This window comes from Suricata suricatta, chromosome 5, assembly GCF_006229205.1.
Source record: "Suricata suricatta isolate VVHF042 chromosome 5, meerkat_22Aug2017_6uvM2_HiC, whole genome shotgun sequence".
Lineage (NCBI taxonomy): Eukaryota > Metazoa > Chordata > Mammalia > Carnivora > Herpestidae > Suricata > Suricata suricatta.
Window position 1 is genome coordinate 93,444,577 of NC_043704.1, and position 15,383 is coordinate 93,459,959.

Genomic DNA, 15,383 nt, shown 5'->3' on the forward strand with positions numbered 1-15,383 from the left:
TGAAATTGCTCTCATGCCATGCATTTTGTAGGTTACATCTTACCTACCAGCTAAACTTTCTCCATCAGTCTGAGTAGGTCAGCGGCGTTTTTGCCTGAAAGGGAAATGCAACGTCCTGAGGCGGCGAGTGCTGCCTTCCTTACCCCGTGTTGCCTGTGGAGTTACCTGAAGCATTCAAGCTCTTGCACCCAGAGAAAAAGCTTCTCCTTTCAATTCGGTCGTTTCCGTGGGGAATTGCGGTACGGGCAAGTCCTGGGTGTGGCGATACCAACAGGGAACTCAGATGTCCGTTTTCCCGCTTCTGGTAAACCTTCCTAGCCCTTCACCTGCGAGTGACCCGGCCCTAGAGATCCGCCTTCCGGGATCCCGGGGGGTCGCTGGCTGACCCACCCGCCACCATTGCAGATCGCTGGAGCGCAGGGTGCCAATGTGCTTCTCCCCCATTCGTCCCGCGCCTGGAGGCGGATCCCCTTCCCTGCACACAAGTCCTTATATGCACCGGTTGCACCAGCCCGCGTTACTCCAGCCCCACAAATAATTAATGAGGGAGGGACGCCGTCGCTCTTTTATTTTTTTATTTTCTGGATTTTTTTCAGCGCTAGAGCATTTGAGCCAAGCCGAGAACAGCCTCCTCCTCCCCCCCCCCCCATGCTATTGAGGGCCATTGTGCTGCAGTGCACGATTTGGACACACAAAATAAAGCCCCTTTGCCCCTACGATAAGCACGGCAGGGTTCGGGAGCAGCTTTTCAGATCCATCCAGATTAGCCTGCAAAAGCCTGGGCGGAAAGGGTGCGCGCCCCTCCCCCATCCACGCTGGTGCAGAGCGACCGGGTCAGGAAGCGCGGCCTCTCCCCAGTCGGAGACCACGCCTCCTCCGCCTTCCACCCCACCCTTTACTCCTCCCAGGAAGCGGTGATAGACAGTTCTGTGTGGTTCTCCACCCCCACCCCCCAGCAGAGTGGAGGAGTTGATGTGTCTCATTATAACAGCCAATGCAGCCGCCATCCACGCACAAGCAAAGAAGCATGTCCCATTTAAATACACCCACGCAGCCCCAGCGCCCTTAGCTGAGCCGGGCGCGCAGCCCACACGCACCGCGGCTCCGGGCTTGGAGATCAGCGCAGGTTGGGCTCCCGGACCTGGCGGACCGACGTGTGGGGGCTCGGGATCGGGTGCTCTGGGGCCGGGGTGGGCTGGGAAGGCTGGGCCCGGGGCCTCTGGCGCGACACCCGCATGAGGACGCGAGTAAAATAGACCAAGGTGGAATTTCCAAGGGAGAAGATTCAGGGTGGTTTTGGACCATTTCTCCCGCGAAGAAGTAGACATGGCGAGCGACTCCCCGGCGCGTAGCCTGGATGAAATCGATCTCTCGGCTCTGAGGGTGAGTAGAACATGTTTTGTGATTTCTTTCCAGTGGTTTGGGTCGGGGTAAACAGGCTCGGTGCGTGAACTGGGGCGCGGGCTAGTGGGCAGAGGGAGAATGCGACGCGGAGGAAACCTGGCTTCTGGTTTTGATTCGGGGTTGCTGAGGTGCTCTTGGCTAAGCCTCTACTCAAGGCTGAGCAGTACGTGTCCTCCTTTGGTTGTGGCTGAGGCTCCCCGGAGAACCAGTGGAGCTAATGCCAGTTTCATCTTCGACCAGTGTAAGAAAGACTCGTGTGTGTGTGTGTGTGTGTGTGTGTGTGTGTGTGTGTGGTGTGCACACAAGCCCCGGACGGTCATCTAGTGCCAAGGCGCGAGACCCCACCGCCCCTTTCTGCCAAAAGAGTAACAGCACCGTGAATAAAGGCACTGGCCACTCACTTTTCCTAGGTACCTGCAAGATGACATTGTGAGCCTGACTGTCCCCACGGAAGCCGAGCCTGCCACTCCAAGGGGGCAGCTATTGCTATGCTGGTCGTGTAGATGGCAACTGCCTCCTCTAGCCCCTTTTCGCCTTCCGAGCCCTGACTCCCTCTCCGTGCTCTCTTCGATGCCAGTCTGCCAGTCACCTTTATTTATGGTTTAACTTAGACCTGCCTGTGCTTTCTGACTTTGTGGCTCTGACATTTCAGTTTTATAGCTGAACTTAAGCAGGTGAAAGGATGTGTTCTCTGCTTTTTCCCAGTCAGACCGGAACTCCCTTGCATGTGTGTGTGTGTGTGTGTGTGTGTGTGTGTGTTCATGTTCTCTCTGTGTCTGTGCCCAGTCCTTTGTAGAGAGCATCTACATCCCTCCAGCCCCCCCTGGTTTGCGTTTACCTTCACGTGAATTGCCTCAGACGCCTTTTCATTGTATTGACTAAGACATCACTGCTATAGAATCCATTTTGCTGTTGTTTTGAGATCAGAATACCAGGAATCCCAACGTAGCCTCGACGCCTCCCCACCCCCACCCTCGAATCTCAACATACTCTTTCGGGGAAGGGGGCAGAGCTTTCTTGCCATTTTAATTAGGTGCTGCCTGCAGAAAAGAAGGTGAGGGGTGGGGTGAAGGCAGCAGAGAGGTCTGAGAAGGATTGGACCCCAATTAAGTATGGATTCTTCCTCTCCTGAACCAAGAATAAAAATAAAGAAAAAAAACCCCAACCATAGGTATACGTGAAGCATGGAGGGTCAGTGAGATGGATTGATGGTGGCTCTCAACACAGACACACAGGATGGGTGAAGCTTGGAAGTTCACACGCCCTCCTGAGGCATACATTGTTAGACTGATGCTAAATCTTGGAATTACAGACCTGAATCTTCATTACTTCTCCTGACATTGCCTCCTTCTCCACGGTTATTTTAAAGAGCTACCTTTACCGGCAAAGTGGTACTTTTTCTTTAGTCTCATTAATCCTCCTCTTTTTAACTTCCCCTCCCCTTCTTAATTCTCCCAAGAGGTGAGGGTTTCTGCAAGGCTGTCCAGGGATTGAGAAGGAACAGAGATGCCATTTCAAATGGCTTTTTTTGGGTAGTTGGGCAGCAAAAGCTCATTCATGTGATATTACAGTAAGCTGTCTATTTCCTGGCGCAGAAATGCCACATTCAGAACGCGCTGCCCCCTGGGCAGCTGGGGGTGGGGGTTGGTAACCGGGTGGGTGCTTTGGCTAAGTCTGTGGTTTCCTGCTTTACAGACTGTGCGTGTTCATTTGCCCTACTTCCTGCACTGGGAGTTAGTGCCAGCGGGTTAATCAGGTGGATGGATGGCCCAGACTACTGGGTAGGGGAAAGTGGCAAAAGCCCAGTAGAGGGTGGGGTAGGGGGTATGAGGAAGGAATCTGAACAATGGGCAAGGCTTGTGGTTTTCTGAGCTAGAATCTCCACATTGCTCCTGTAGTGGAAAGGGCTCTGATGCGATTTTTAAGTTGGGCTTGGTCAGAGGTGTCCCTTGTGGGCTTTTTTCTGGGGAAGGTTTTCTGAGAAAGGAGCATAGAGCCTGCAGGCTAGTAAGCAGCCACGAGGGCTCACCATCCTGCTTGCCTGGAGGATGATTCCCACATTGGAGATCTGGGCTCCAGAGATCTGTATTTTGTAAAGAATCTTTGCAGGATTCACTGAAATTGCTCTTTGTGGCCTGGACTTAGTGCCTTGCCTCTGTATTTCTGCCTGCTGGAGGTGTGGAAAGAGGGAGGGCTAAGGCCAGCTCTTGAGATGGGAACTGCTGGCTAGAGGACTTAGAGTTGCACCCAGGAGGGCTGGGGTGTAGGACCTGTCTTGTAGGGGGTGAGGTGTGTAGGCTGGCTGTTGAGTCCAAAGGCTACGCAGGTGATCTCCACAAATCAGAGGGCAGATCATTTCTGTCTTCTCAAATTAGGAGAAGTGGGTTTATCTGGATGAGATGTCTCATTTGTTCCTAACCCCTCAGGAAAGCCAGCCTGCTGACAACCTTCTGGGGAATGCCTGACCCCTGAAATGCAGCCAAGGTCAGTGGCATCTAGGAGAATTTGCTGCAGCCTTACCAGTCCCTTGCTGTTTCGGTGGCTCTTTAATGTACACAATCAATGCTCTTTTTGTAAACCTTGAGCTCCATGCATTAAAAGCAGATCCTGTCTGGAGAGGCCTTTATCCTTCTCACTTTGGGAGCTTATTGTTCTCAGCCAGTGATCCCAGACTGGACCCAGTCTAAATTTTCCCCAAATAGCAACAATGCATAATTTAAACCAGAGCAACCAGTGACAGCACTGATCATTTGAGTAATGCAAGATTTGGATGGTTTTAAAAACCAAGATAAAACAGGATCTTCTTTGGTTAGAAAAAAGCTGATCTGGATCCACTTTTATTAGTCCTGATTTTTAGAGCTCTGGAAATAAACTAAGTGTTGGGGGAGGGGGATGATTTTATAGATTAAGAGCTTGAAGAGAATTGGAGAACCCTTACCCACTCCTTTCATTTAATACCAAGCTGAAGCCCAGGGACTATAGTCATTGCCCAAGGTCACACAGCCCCCTTTCTGCTGGGGTGGGGTGAGAGGTGAAAATGGTGGTTTGGGGAGAGTATCTAGGTTTCCTGACTTCTCATTCAGTGCTCTTTTCTCTAAGTCACATTGTCTGTGTCTGAATCAGAAATCAATAATACATTTTCTGCCTGAGCTCAAAAAATGGCAGAGAGGAATTATTTCACCAGAGTCATGGAATTTTATTTATCGAGAACAGAGAAACTGCTTCATGCAGGTAAGCTCATAATACATAAAACCGTGAAGCATTAAGATACCTTCAGAATTCATTTTGTAATCCCCCCTCCTCAATTCTTTCTCTGCTGGCAAATGACTGTCTGAATCAACTAGGACAGATGGTCCTGGAGAGTACCCTCTCTCTGTAACCCGTCTTCATCTGAATATATCCCATGGGGTCAGTCTAGATATACACATTATTCAGATGTCTCTCCATGTGAGCTTTGTGGAGTTTTATGTATGTTTTGCATAATCTATGTGGATACTCATATATAGTGTTATGGTAATAAACTATCCATGTGGGTGTATGCAATGTGTGTATACATACATAGGCTACAGAAAACAATCTACTCATTCAAACTCACGGCTTGAGTCATTCTCCCTTCAAGACATCACAGTATTAAAAGAAATGAAATTTGCCACCAGTAGGCTTTATTATATATGACGTGAGATCAGCCCAGAAAGCTTTTTGGAGATTAGCATATATCTGAGTCTGAGCACCTTGGCTGTCCTTAGTTTGGCCCACAGAGGAAGGCGTTCAAGGCCAAGTTTGGCCTCTGCTGACTTCATACACTAAGTTTCTGCCAGGACTCACACTCAGTTTTCTATTTGAACAGAATTAGATGACCTCTGCTTGTCTTTCCCCCTGCCGCTCACTTCCTTCCAGGCCCAACTATTTCTTTGTCTATTAAGACCTATAGATTTAAGAACTGAGCTCACACACATCTTCCCCACTGCACTTTTTGTCCTTGTGTTATAAATGGCATGGGGATGTTTTTCTTCCAACTTAATAAACTGTGGGCTCTGTGAGGCCGGAGATTACGTCTTGCCCATTTTTGAATCTGTAATTGCAGTTAGTTGCATAATCAGGTGAACGCACAAACGAGTGAGTGAATGGAGTAGAATGAGTATTGGGTTCTATGTCCATGTCTTATTAATTCTGTGACTCTGGGTAAGTCCTGTAACCATAATTAATTTAAAAATGGGAATGATCTCAACTGCTTGCCTCCTTCATATGCTCGTTTTCACAATCAAAATATTTATGGCAATACTTCATTTGAAAATAAAACCGTAGTGCTCTATACAAATATACTATTCCATGATTAAATAGAATTTTATAGGAAACTTGATTCCACCAACATTTGATCCTGGTGATTGCAGCCAATTGAAAATGGCCTTGAGAAAAAAGATGTCAGAAGGTCCTGCATCCTTTTAAAGTACCTTTTCCTTTATATTTGTCAACATGACTTTGTATATTTCTCTGCTGGCCTGGGTTGACCTTTGCCCCAGTATCAGCATTCATTACTTTTTTTTTTTTTTTAAGATTTTAGTTTTCAGTAATCTCTACACCCAACATGGGCTCAATCTCAAAATCCTGAGATCGAGAGTCACATGCCCTAAGGACTAAGCCAGCCCCGTGCCCCTGGTATATTTCTAAACCAGTATCAGGTACCATTATTCATTAAAACTTTCTTTTTTTCTTTTTTAACTTTTTCCCTTCTTTGCAGATTAAACATTATTTAAATAAAACCAAATTTATTTTGTCTCTGCCTTTTTAATTGTTTTATGTTTATTTATTTTTGAGAGAGAGAATGTGTGTAAGTGGGAGAGGGGCAGAGAGAGAGGGAGACACAGAATCTGAAGCAGGCTCTAGGCTCTGAACTCTCAGCACAGAGCCTGACGCAGGACTCAAACTCACTAACTCGAGACATGACCTGAGCTGAAGTCAGGCGTTCAACCGACTGAGCCACCCAGCTGCCCCTTGCCTGTGCCTTTTCAAAGTTTGTGTATTTGGGAGGGGAGTGGGCACCTGAAATGATACAATACTAGTCCAGTATTTAACACCTGGTCAGAGGTCTCATGAGGATTAAAGAAATCTTGAAACATTATTAATTCCTTACCCCAGAGCACTTAATTAAATTTGGTCTTAAATGAGAGTTTAGCAAAGGTGAAAGAACTGATAAGATAACAGTATCTCAAAATGATAGCAGCAGAGCTGTTTTTTAATTAGATACATTTGCTGTTTTTTAGAGATATTAAACAGGTGCTTTCATTGCCATGACATTGCCTCATAATAAAACAGGGTATAGTGGTAGTTATCAGAACATCAGAGAAATATGCATAATCATTTTCAGTATTCTGAGTCTTAGTACAAAAACTAATATAAGTCATGGTTTGCTGTTTGCATAATTGTCTACTTAGGAGGTCATGGAATATTTTGTTGATGAAAGAATACCCAACATTTTCCCTTCATGAAAATAACACATTTCTCACTGCCTTAACTGTAAGGTTCTTTGATATCTTATAATTTTTTGAGTCTTTCTGTGTTTCTGTGTTCCTGCCTTGGTATTAGTCTTCCATACCCTTGTTGTCTTAAGCCATTCCTTCTTTCAAGGGTAGAGTGCTTAAGTCCACCCAGCTTTGAGCTGCTGTGATTGAATCATGGCCACCATGCCCAGCTGAGCACAGCCAGTCTCAGAGTCTGTGTTTCTGAGAGAATTTGGGATAATTTGTGTCTGAACGATGCTTTTATGTCAAATTGGTTCTTCCATATCCGTGGGGGAAGTAGCTGTCTGAGAACAGGGCCTGAACTAGCAGTGTGCTGAGAATTCCAAGAAAATCTGGGTGATATTTTTTGAATGAAATGTTATTCTGCTCATATAAATATAAGGTTCCTAGAGGAGAGAGAGGGAGGACTTAAATAGAAAATGTTGGATGAATTCCGCTTGTAATTTCTTTCATTCTGGTTGGAAGTTTATTTCCCTCTAGAGAAAGATGATTCGCTGTCTGCTTTTTACATGCCTAGGCTGTTCTCCAATTGTCTCAAGGGGGTGCCTTGAAATTCTCAACAACACATTTTCCTTTACCTCAATCTTCAATATCTTTCCTTACTATCTATTGCATGAAGCCTTTTGCTCCTTTCCTCCCTACAACCGCTGCAGTGACTATGCCCTGGGCAGCACCCTGACAAGACTTGCCTCCTGCCTCTCTACCACCAGCCTTCTCCTGACTGGTGTCTCTCTACATTGCAGCGACATTACTCTCCCAACAGTACATTTTCAGTCTGAGTATTTCTTATTCACGACCTTCCCTGACTCCTCACAGTCTACAGACCAAAGACTAAACTCTTGAGTGTAGCAGCAAAACCAGCTATAATTCAGCTGGGCCTCCCGCCATGCACTGCAGTTCTGATGACTGATCCTTTACTCCTGCCTCAGAGAACAACTTCCTTCTCCCCATGGATGCCCTTTAGGGGGTGCTCTACTTTATACCGTAAACCTTGGATTGTCAGTAACTTGTGCTGCGAGTGTTCCACAGACGAGCAAACATTTCTAATAAATGTTAATTCGGTAAATGAGTGATGTCTTGCAATACGAATAGTAGGAGATGCCGAATGTCACATGATCACAATTGAGCCAGCAGTTCTTGAAATTTGCTTTGATATACGAGTGCTTTGGATTACAAGCACACTTCCAGCACAAATAATGTTCTCAGCCCAAGGTTTGACTGTACTCCTTTTCTGTACTACCCTAACACTAAACATTCAAATGCCACCTTTTCTACAAAATTGCCTCTGATTTCTCTCAGATAGAAGTTACCCATCCCACTTGTAAACCTTTCAGAACTGACCTTACACTCAGAACTTTCTGGCCTGGATTATATCCATTAGTAGACAGTAAACTTCATGAAGGCAGTGTATATATTATATTTGATTTTTCTTAAGACTCCCCACCAGGATCACCTTTGGGGCTCCAGGGCTTCTTTTGGTATATGGCTTAGTAGTTTTCTTCTATGCATAGCTAAGTAGATAGCTTTAAAAATTAAGATCATATTCTTTATATTATCTGCAACCTGTTTTTTAAAAAATATATTTGCTGCTTTTATTTATTTATATGTTTGTTTTTAAAGTAAACTCTACACCCAACATGGGGCTCGGAGTCATAGCATCAAGGTCAAGAGTCACATACCCTACTGACTTGAGTTAGTCATATGCCTCTGCAACCTGTTTTTTTAAACTTAGCAATCACCCTTTTTGCATGCTGTTAGTGTTTTTCTATAACATAATTTTAAACATTCTTTGTCATGGGGAATTTTAAAGTTACATAAAATGGGAAGGAATATTGGAATGCTCATACATTACTGCCACTTTGTAAAACAGATTGGCAGTTCCTCAGATGTTGAATAATAGAGTTACCATGTGACCCAGCAATTCTACTCCTAGGTATATACGCCCAAGAGAATTGAAAACATATATCCAAACAAAAAGTTGTGTCCAAATGTTTGCAGCATTTTTTAAAATTTATTTTTTGTTTTTATTTTTTAAGTTTATTTATTTGAGAGAGACAGAGAGAGAGAGAGAGAGAGAGGGGGAGAGAGAGAGAGAGAGTGTGAGTACATGGGTGTGGAGGAGGGGCAGGGGCAGAAAGAGAAAATCCCAAGTAGCTCCCCACCAGCCAGATCTGGGACTTAAACTCACTAACCTTGAGATCATGACCTGAGCTGAAATCAGGAGTCAGATGCTTAACTGTCTGAGCCACTCAGGGGCCTCTGTTTATAGCCTTATTATTCATACTAGCCCCAAATTGAAAACAACCCCGGAGCGCCTGGATGGCCCAGTGGATTAAGTGTCCAACTTCAGCTCAGGTCATGATCTTATGGTTTGTAAGTTCGAGCCCCATGTCGGGCTCTGTGCTTACAACTCAGAGCCTGGAGCCTGCTTTGGATTCTGTGTCTCCCTCTCTCTCTCTGCCCCTTCCCCCACTCACACTCTGTCTCTCTCTGTCTCTCAAAAATGAATAAATGTTAAAAAAATTTTTTTAAAAGAGTGGAAACAACCCAAATGTTCATGAATTGATGGGTGAATAAGTGAAATGTAGTGTATCCATACAATGGAATATTATTCATCAATAAAAGAAGTTCTGGGGCACCTGGGTGGCTCAGTTGGTTAAGCATCTCACTTTGGCTCAGGTCATGATCTCACGGTTTGTGGGTTCAAGCCCCACATTGGGCTCTGTGCTGAGAGCTTAGATTCTGCTTCAGATTCTGTGTCCCTCTCTCTCTCTCTCTCTCTCTCTGCCTCTTCCCTGCTTGTGCTCTGTCTCTCTCTCAAAAAATAAAAAAATAATAAAGAAATAATTTGAAAAAGAAGTGCTGATACATATATGGACATTATACTAACTGAAATAAGCCACACACAAAGGCCACATAGTATAGGATTCTGTTTATCTAAATTGTCCCAAATAGTTAAACCTATAGAGAAGAAAAGTGGATTTCTGGAGCTTGAGGGGAGGTAGAGAATGACTACTAATGTCTTAAAATTAGACCATGGTGGTGGTTGTTCAGCTCTGTGAACATACTAAAAATATTTGTATACTTCAAAAGGGTGAATTTTTATGGAGTATGAATTTAATCTGAATAAAACTGATATTTAAAATAGAATAGTAGAATGAACCCCCAACTTAATAATTATCCATTCATGTCCAGTCTTATTTTATCTGCACCTCCATCTACCTCTCTCCATATTATTGTCAAGCATCATATCATTTCATTTGTAAATATTTCAGTATGCACCTCTAAAAGATAAGCACTCTTAAAAATATATAACCACAATACTATTATCATGCTTACAAATTAGTATGCTCCTGGGGCACCTGGGTGTCTCAGTTGGTTGAGCATCTTGATTTTGGCTCAGGTCATGATCCCTGGGTCCTGGGACTCAGCCCCGAGTAGGGCTCTGCACTGAGCATTGAGTCTGCCTGAGATTTTCTTTCTCTCTCTCTCTCTCTCTCTCTCTCTCTCTATCCCTTTGCCTGTCCCCCCTCATGCATTCTTTCTCTCTCTCAAATTTTTTTAAAAAAGAAAGAAATTAGTATGTTACTTAAAATTTTTTTAAGTTTCAGTCAGTGTTCAAATTTCAAATCATGTTTTTAATGACTGCTTAGCATTTTGTTGTGAGGATGGGTGATAATATTTAACCAATTCCTATTGAAGCTTTTGGTTATTTCTAACTCTTCAAGTCTTGTAAATATTCAATGAATACATCTTATGTCTTTGTATACATCTCTGTGTCCTTAGAATAATTTTGTAGAAGTGTAGTTTATCATAAAAGCGTGTAAAGCTCTTGGTATTGTCAAATTACCTTCAAATTTCATGTGAGATAGACGTTTAGCATTCACAAATGAACACCACAGGTTTAGAAAAATCATCTAATTTACCAAAAGTCCTAGAGCTACAAAATGGCTGAACTTACAACTGACCTGCCCCCAGGCCACTGTAGATAGTGGCTCAGGTGGCCATTATTTGCCCTGCAGACCTAGTCAAGACATCAGAATTAACTGAAGTTAAAGTTCACAGGTTTCTCAGAAGTCTTTCATTTGGGCTCAAGCTCTCTTTGATGAGCTGATGGTATTTGAGCATTATTTCCAAGGTATCCCTGTCTTGTAATTTTGTTTTTTAAATAACCAAAGTCAGATTTGAATATGTTAATTGTTCTTTTTCTTGCCTTAAAAATGTAAAAACCTAAAATGTGAACCTTTTGGGCATCAGCAGTGATTTTCTTGTACGCTGTGTAGAAGCGATGTTTACATTTAATCTGTCATTCTCTTTGGAAAATCATCGATAGGTGTGTTTGGTTCAAAGGTTTCCATTTTGTAAGATCTGGAGACCAATGAATTTGTGATTACCGCAGAAGCTAGCAGGATGAGCCAGAAGATACGTTATAGCAAGGGCCATTCTCAAGCCTTTATCTATCTGATGATTATTAAAATCAAAATCTTGAGTCATACTTTTTTTCAGATGGATATAGATATTTTAAGATTGCAGTGGAGAAAATGGAAGATGCGGCTGGCAGCCAGAAGGGTAAAAAGCCTTGCGTTCTGGACCACAATCTGCTTTCCACTAGGTTTATAAGTAAGAAACTCTGCAAATTGATACAACGTTGGATTTGTCAGTTTTGTGGAAGCCAACTGCCCCGATTTACTAGATTTGATACCCTAGCCCTCCATTTAAAATGCCTATACCTTTCTTATGACTAAAAATCTAAAGCTTATGGATGTGATTTTATCTTTTCTACTTACAGGATTTTTGTTTTGTTTTATTTTTTAGCTGCCTGTAATCAAATTATGGCAGTGTGGTAGCCTTAATAGGTTGTAAGCGATAATTGCAAACTGTATTTAAATAATAATAATATGTAGCATTTATAGAGCATTGTAAATATCTTCAAAGTACTTGCAAACATTATCTAATTAGATACCCTCTCTGATTATGATCTAGATATAAATGCACTTACATTTAGAACAGGGTCATGAGAAATGCTAGCTAGGTTTTACACACCTATGCAATGGTCAAAATTAGAGCTTATGATTCTCTTGGATTATTTTTGTGTATCCTTTTGTTAAAGCTGGTGGTGGGTTTAGACTAAACCTGCACCTTATTAATGCCTCTGCTTACTTTCTGATCATTAAGGACGGAGTCTTGATCATTGCTCTTGTCCTGACATACACTAAAGTACAAACAACATTGATAAGCTTTAAAATGGGCTCCCTTTTTGGATTTCATGCCCTGGCCTCAGATGAAACTCCTGTTAGTAAGTGAAATAAAGTGAGGTCATGCAAGGAAGAACTGCTATGCATTGTGGTTTAGTAATTTCCATCTGAGAAAAATAGATTAAACTGCACAGTAGGATACATCATAAAGAAATGCACTGGAGAAATGAAGCATCTTTAGTTCCACTGTACTAATGATTTCTTGCTGTTTTGGACATGTATCTGTGTATTGTCCCCTTGCACGTATGTGTCATGTTGGCAAGTTATTTGATAGAGTTTGCAAGGACCTGCGTGGCTTACTCAGTAGAGGATTCTGCAGTTGGTAGACATTTAGTGAATGTTTTCCTGTGTATTGTGATTTTTTTAAGAGCTGGTTGACAGGTTAGCTGCCTAAACAGTGGTTCTCAAAATGAGCTGTCTGGATTAGTAGCCTCTTGCTCATCTCTTGGGTTTTACCTGTCTGGCCTGAATCAGAAAGTGGGGATGGAGCCCAGTAACCTATGCATTAAGAAGCCCTCTAGGTGATTTTGATGTACTTTGGAGTTTTGGAATCACTGCCCTAAATTTTTAAAATATATTTTTGTTTTTTCTTGTTTCTTTCATGTGGTACATTCGTTCATTCAACAAATAGTGGTGCAGCATCTGTTTACCGTGTGCCTCGCATTGTGCTAGATGCTGAGAATTTGGTAGCAAAGACACATGTGAATGCTGTCCTCGTGGATCTTGGTGCCTAATGAATGGGGGAGAAGCACATGTTAAATAATTGTAAGGATGATTTACTAAATACAGGTTGCTTTGGAAAAACGCAGCATATCCACAGAAATTTGAGTTTGCCTGAAAATATTGCAGAGTAGAAAATAGTATTTATTTATATAAGGTAAGTGCTACTTTTTCATAAGATGTAGGGCTTCAAATTGTGGAAGACACAAACTTTTAGGAATATGGAATTTTATATTTCACACTAAGATATGCATTTGAATTGTTTGTAAGACCAGGGGATACTCGAAGTGCAAAAGTCTATAACTTTCACCTGATAATACTGGACTATTCTTTGCATTGCTGTTTTTTTTTTTATTATTAATGTGTTTATTCAGGAATAGAAAACCATAATCCCAAGACTAAGAAGCATCCTTTTGGTGCTAATTTCCTATTTTTCCCTTTGGACCTGTAGGGATTTAGTTTGAAGCCCCCAGAGGTGCTGGCATTTGTCTAGAAGCTGAAAAAAGGAATCCGTATTCATAGCTCTTTCAGCCCTACTTTAGTTTGGAGCCTGAAATCTTTGGGTTGTTTATTTTGTGAAACTTGAAAAATGAAATAGACTCTTGGAATCTAGGCAGCAAGTTAAAGGATCCCCTTACTGAGAAATCCCACAGACTTTCCTTGTAACAATTCCTAAACATCTCTTACCTAGCTACAAAGATGTCCCATGTTGTTATTTTAATCTGTAGTTCTTAAACACACTGCTTACATTACATGGCTTTTTTGTTTGTTTGGGGGAGGTTGGTGACCATTATGGTTGTTAAGGTAACTTTGTATACAACTTGATAATGAGCATACATCAGAATTGTATTTCATACTTACTGCTGGGAAGATGCTTTTAAAAAATTGAATTCAAAGACTCCCCTCTTAGAAGGCCTATTTTAATGGGAAAAGAGATGTTAGATAATCATCATTAGAATGGATATAAAAAATCTAGTTAAAGATGACTGAGTATTTTGTAATATTGCAGTCGGGGGACAGATCCAACTTTCTCAGAAGAGGTCTTAATGTCATTAAAGTATCAGCTAACTGTGCAAGCATTTTATTTTATTTATTTTATTTTTTATTTCTTTAAGATTTTATTTTTAAGCAATCTCTACATCCAGTGCGGTGTTTGAACTCACAACCCTGAGATCAAGAATCACAGCATCTACCCAGTGATCGGGCTTTTAGGAATATGGAATTTTATATTTCACACTAAGATATGCATTTGAATTGTTTGTAAGACCAGGGGATACTCGAAGTGCAAAAGTCTATAACTTTCACCTGATAATACTGGACTATTCTTTGCATTGCTGTTTTTTTTTTTTATTATTAATGTGTTTACTCAGGAATAGAAAACCATAATCCCAAGACTAAGAAGCATCCTTCTGTGCAAGCATTTTAGTCAGGAATATTACTTTCTAGATGAGGCAGTGAACTAATTATGTCATTCAAAAAGTTCTTTCTGGGACCAAGTTTGGGACAGTTTTGTTTCTTGTAGTGGTGCTATCTTAGGCTCTGAGGCAATTATGAATTTCACACGGCCTCTTTGTAGCCGTCTGTGTGGGTGAAAAGGCCCTCTGAGTTTGGGAGTTGCTGTAGTTTTCCAATTGAACTCATAAGACTGACTCTTTCAGAGATCAGAAACGGAGTTTGGGTGTTGCTGGTGCTGGTGTCTTACTCAAGTATGGTTGATAAAGTCAAAGCCAAGTGTTTGCTGTTCCTAAAAGGCAACCCCTCTGTTCTCTTTTTTTTTAAACTGGTAACTCTAGCACCAGTCAGAGAGAACTCAGTTTCCTTTTCATGGGGACAAGTAAACAAAAGTACCGGCGGGCTCTCCTGGAGCTTGAAACCCAGATGCTACTCTGGGAAAGAAAAAACATTGCATACACACTTTGGTCAGAACAATATGTATGTTCTCTCTGTGAGTATTTTAAAGATGTAAATCACACTGGTATTGTAGTCATAATTTCTTGAATATAAACAGCTTTTATTTTTGTAGAAGAACAGATGTGTAAGTGTGAAATACCCAAGTTTACACATTTTGGAGGGGGGGCTGGTGGTGGAGGAAAGAACACTGTTTCTTTAAAATCATGGCAACTCAAACTACATTACTCCTTGTTTTCCTTGAGTGGCTGAAAATTAGCAGGGGAAATCTCTTGGAACCTGACCGGCTGGGTACCTAAATCTCCACTTAAGTGATAGTAGCAGAAAGAGTGCTGGCTGGGAATCAGCATAGGTCTTCATCCCTGGGAACAAAAAAGTTCCTCCTTCTCTGTGAAGAGAGGGGATTGTGCACATTCCGTGGGAATGTGTATGACATCGAATGTAAAACGTTAGAGGCACCGAGATCCCAGCCCCCCAGACAGAAGGTTTGTTTTCTAGATTAGAAAATGTGAATGGCAGGGGTCTGAGAGCTTGGTGTCCCTCTGGTCTCTGAACCAAAGCTTTTCTGGATCTCTGG

At 42.3% G+C, this 15,383-nt stretch overlaps 1 protein-coding gene across 6 annotated transcripts in view; it reads left to right on the forward strand.

The window, feature by feature from the left end:
* Window positions 1-984: 984 nt before the first annotated feature.
* TNIK (TRAF2 and NCK interacting kinase) overlaps window positions 985-15,383 on the forward strand; it is a 374,995-nt gene continuing 360,596 nt past the window's right edge. For 5 of the 6 annotated variants that reach the window (XM_029939880.1, XM_029939882.1, XM_029939881.1 and 2 more), the window contains exon 1: window positions 985-1,383. In XM_029939880.1, coding sequence (XP_029795740.1) covers window positions 1,327-1,383 — 57 coding nt within the window. In that variant the 5' untranslated portion in view covers window positions 985-1,326. The remainder of the gene's footprint in view (window positions 1,384-15,383) is intronic. The other variant, XM_029939879.1, reaches the window with a different exon arrangement.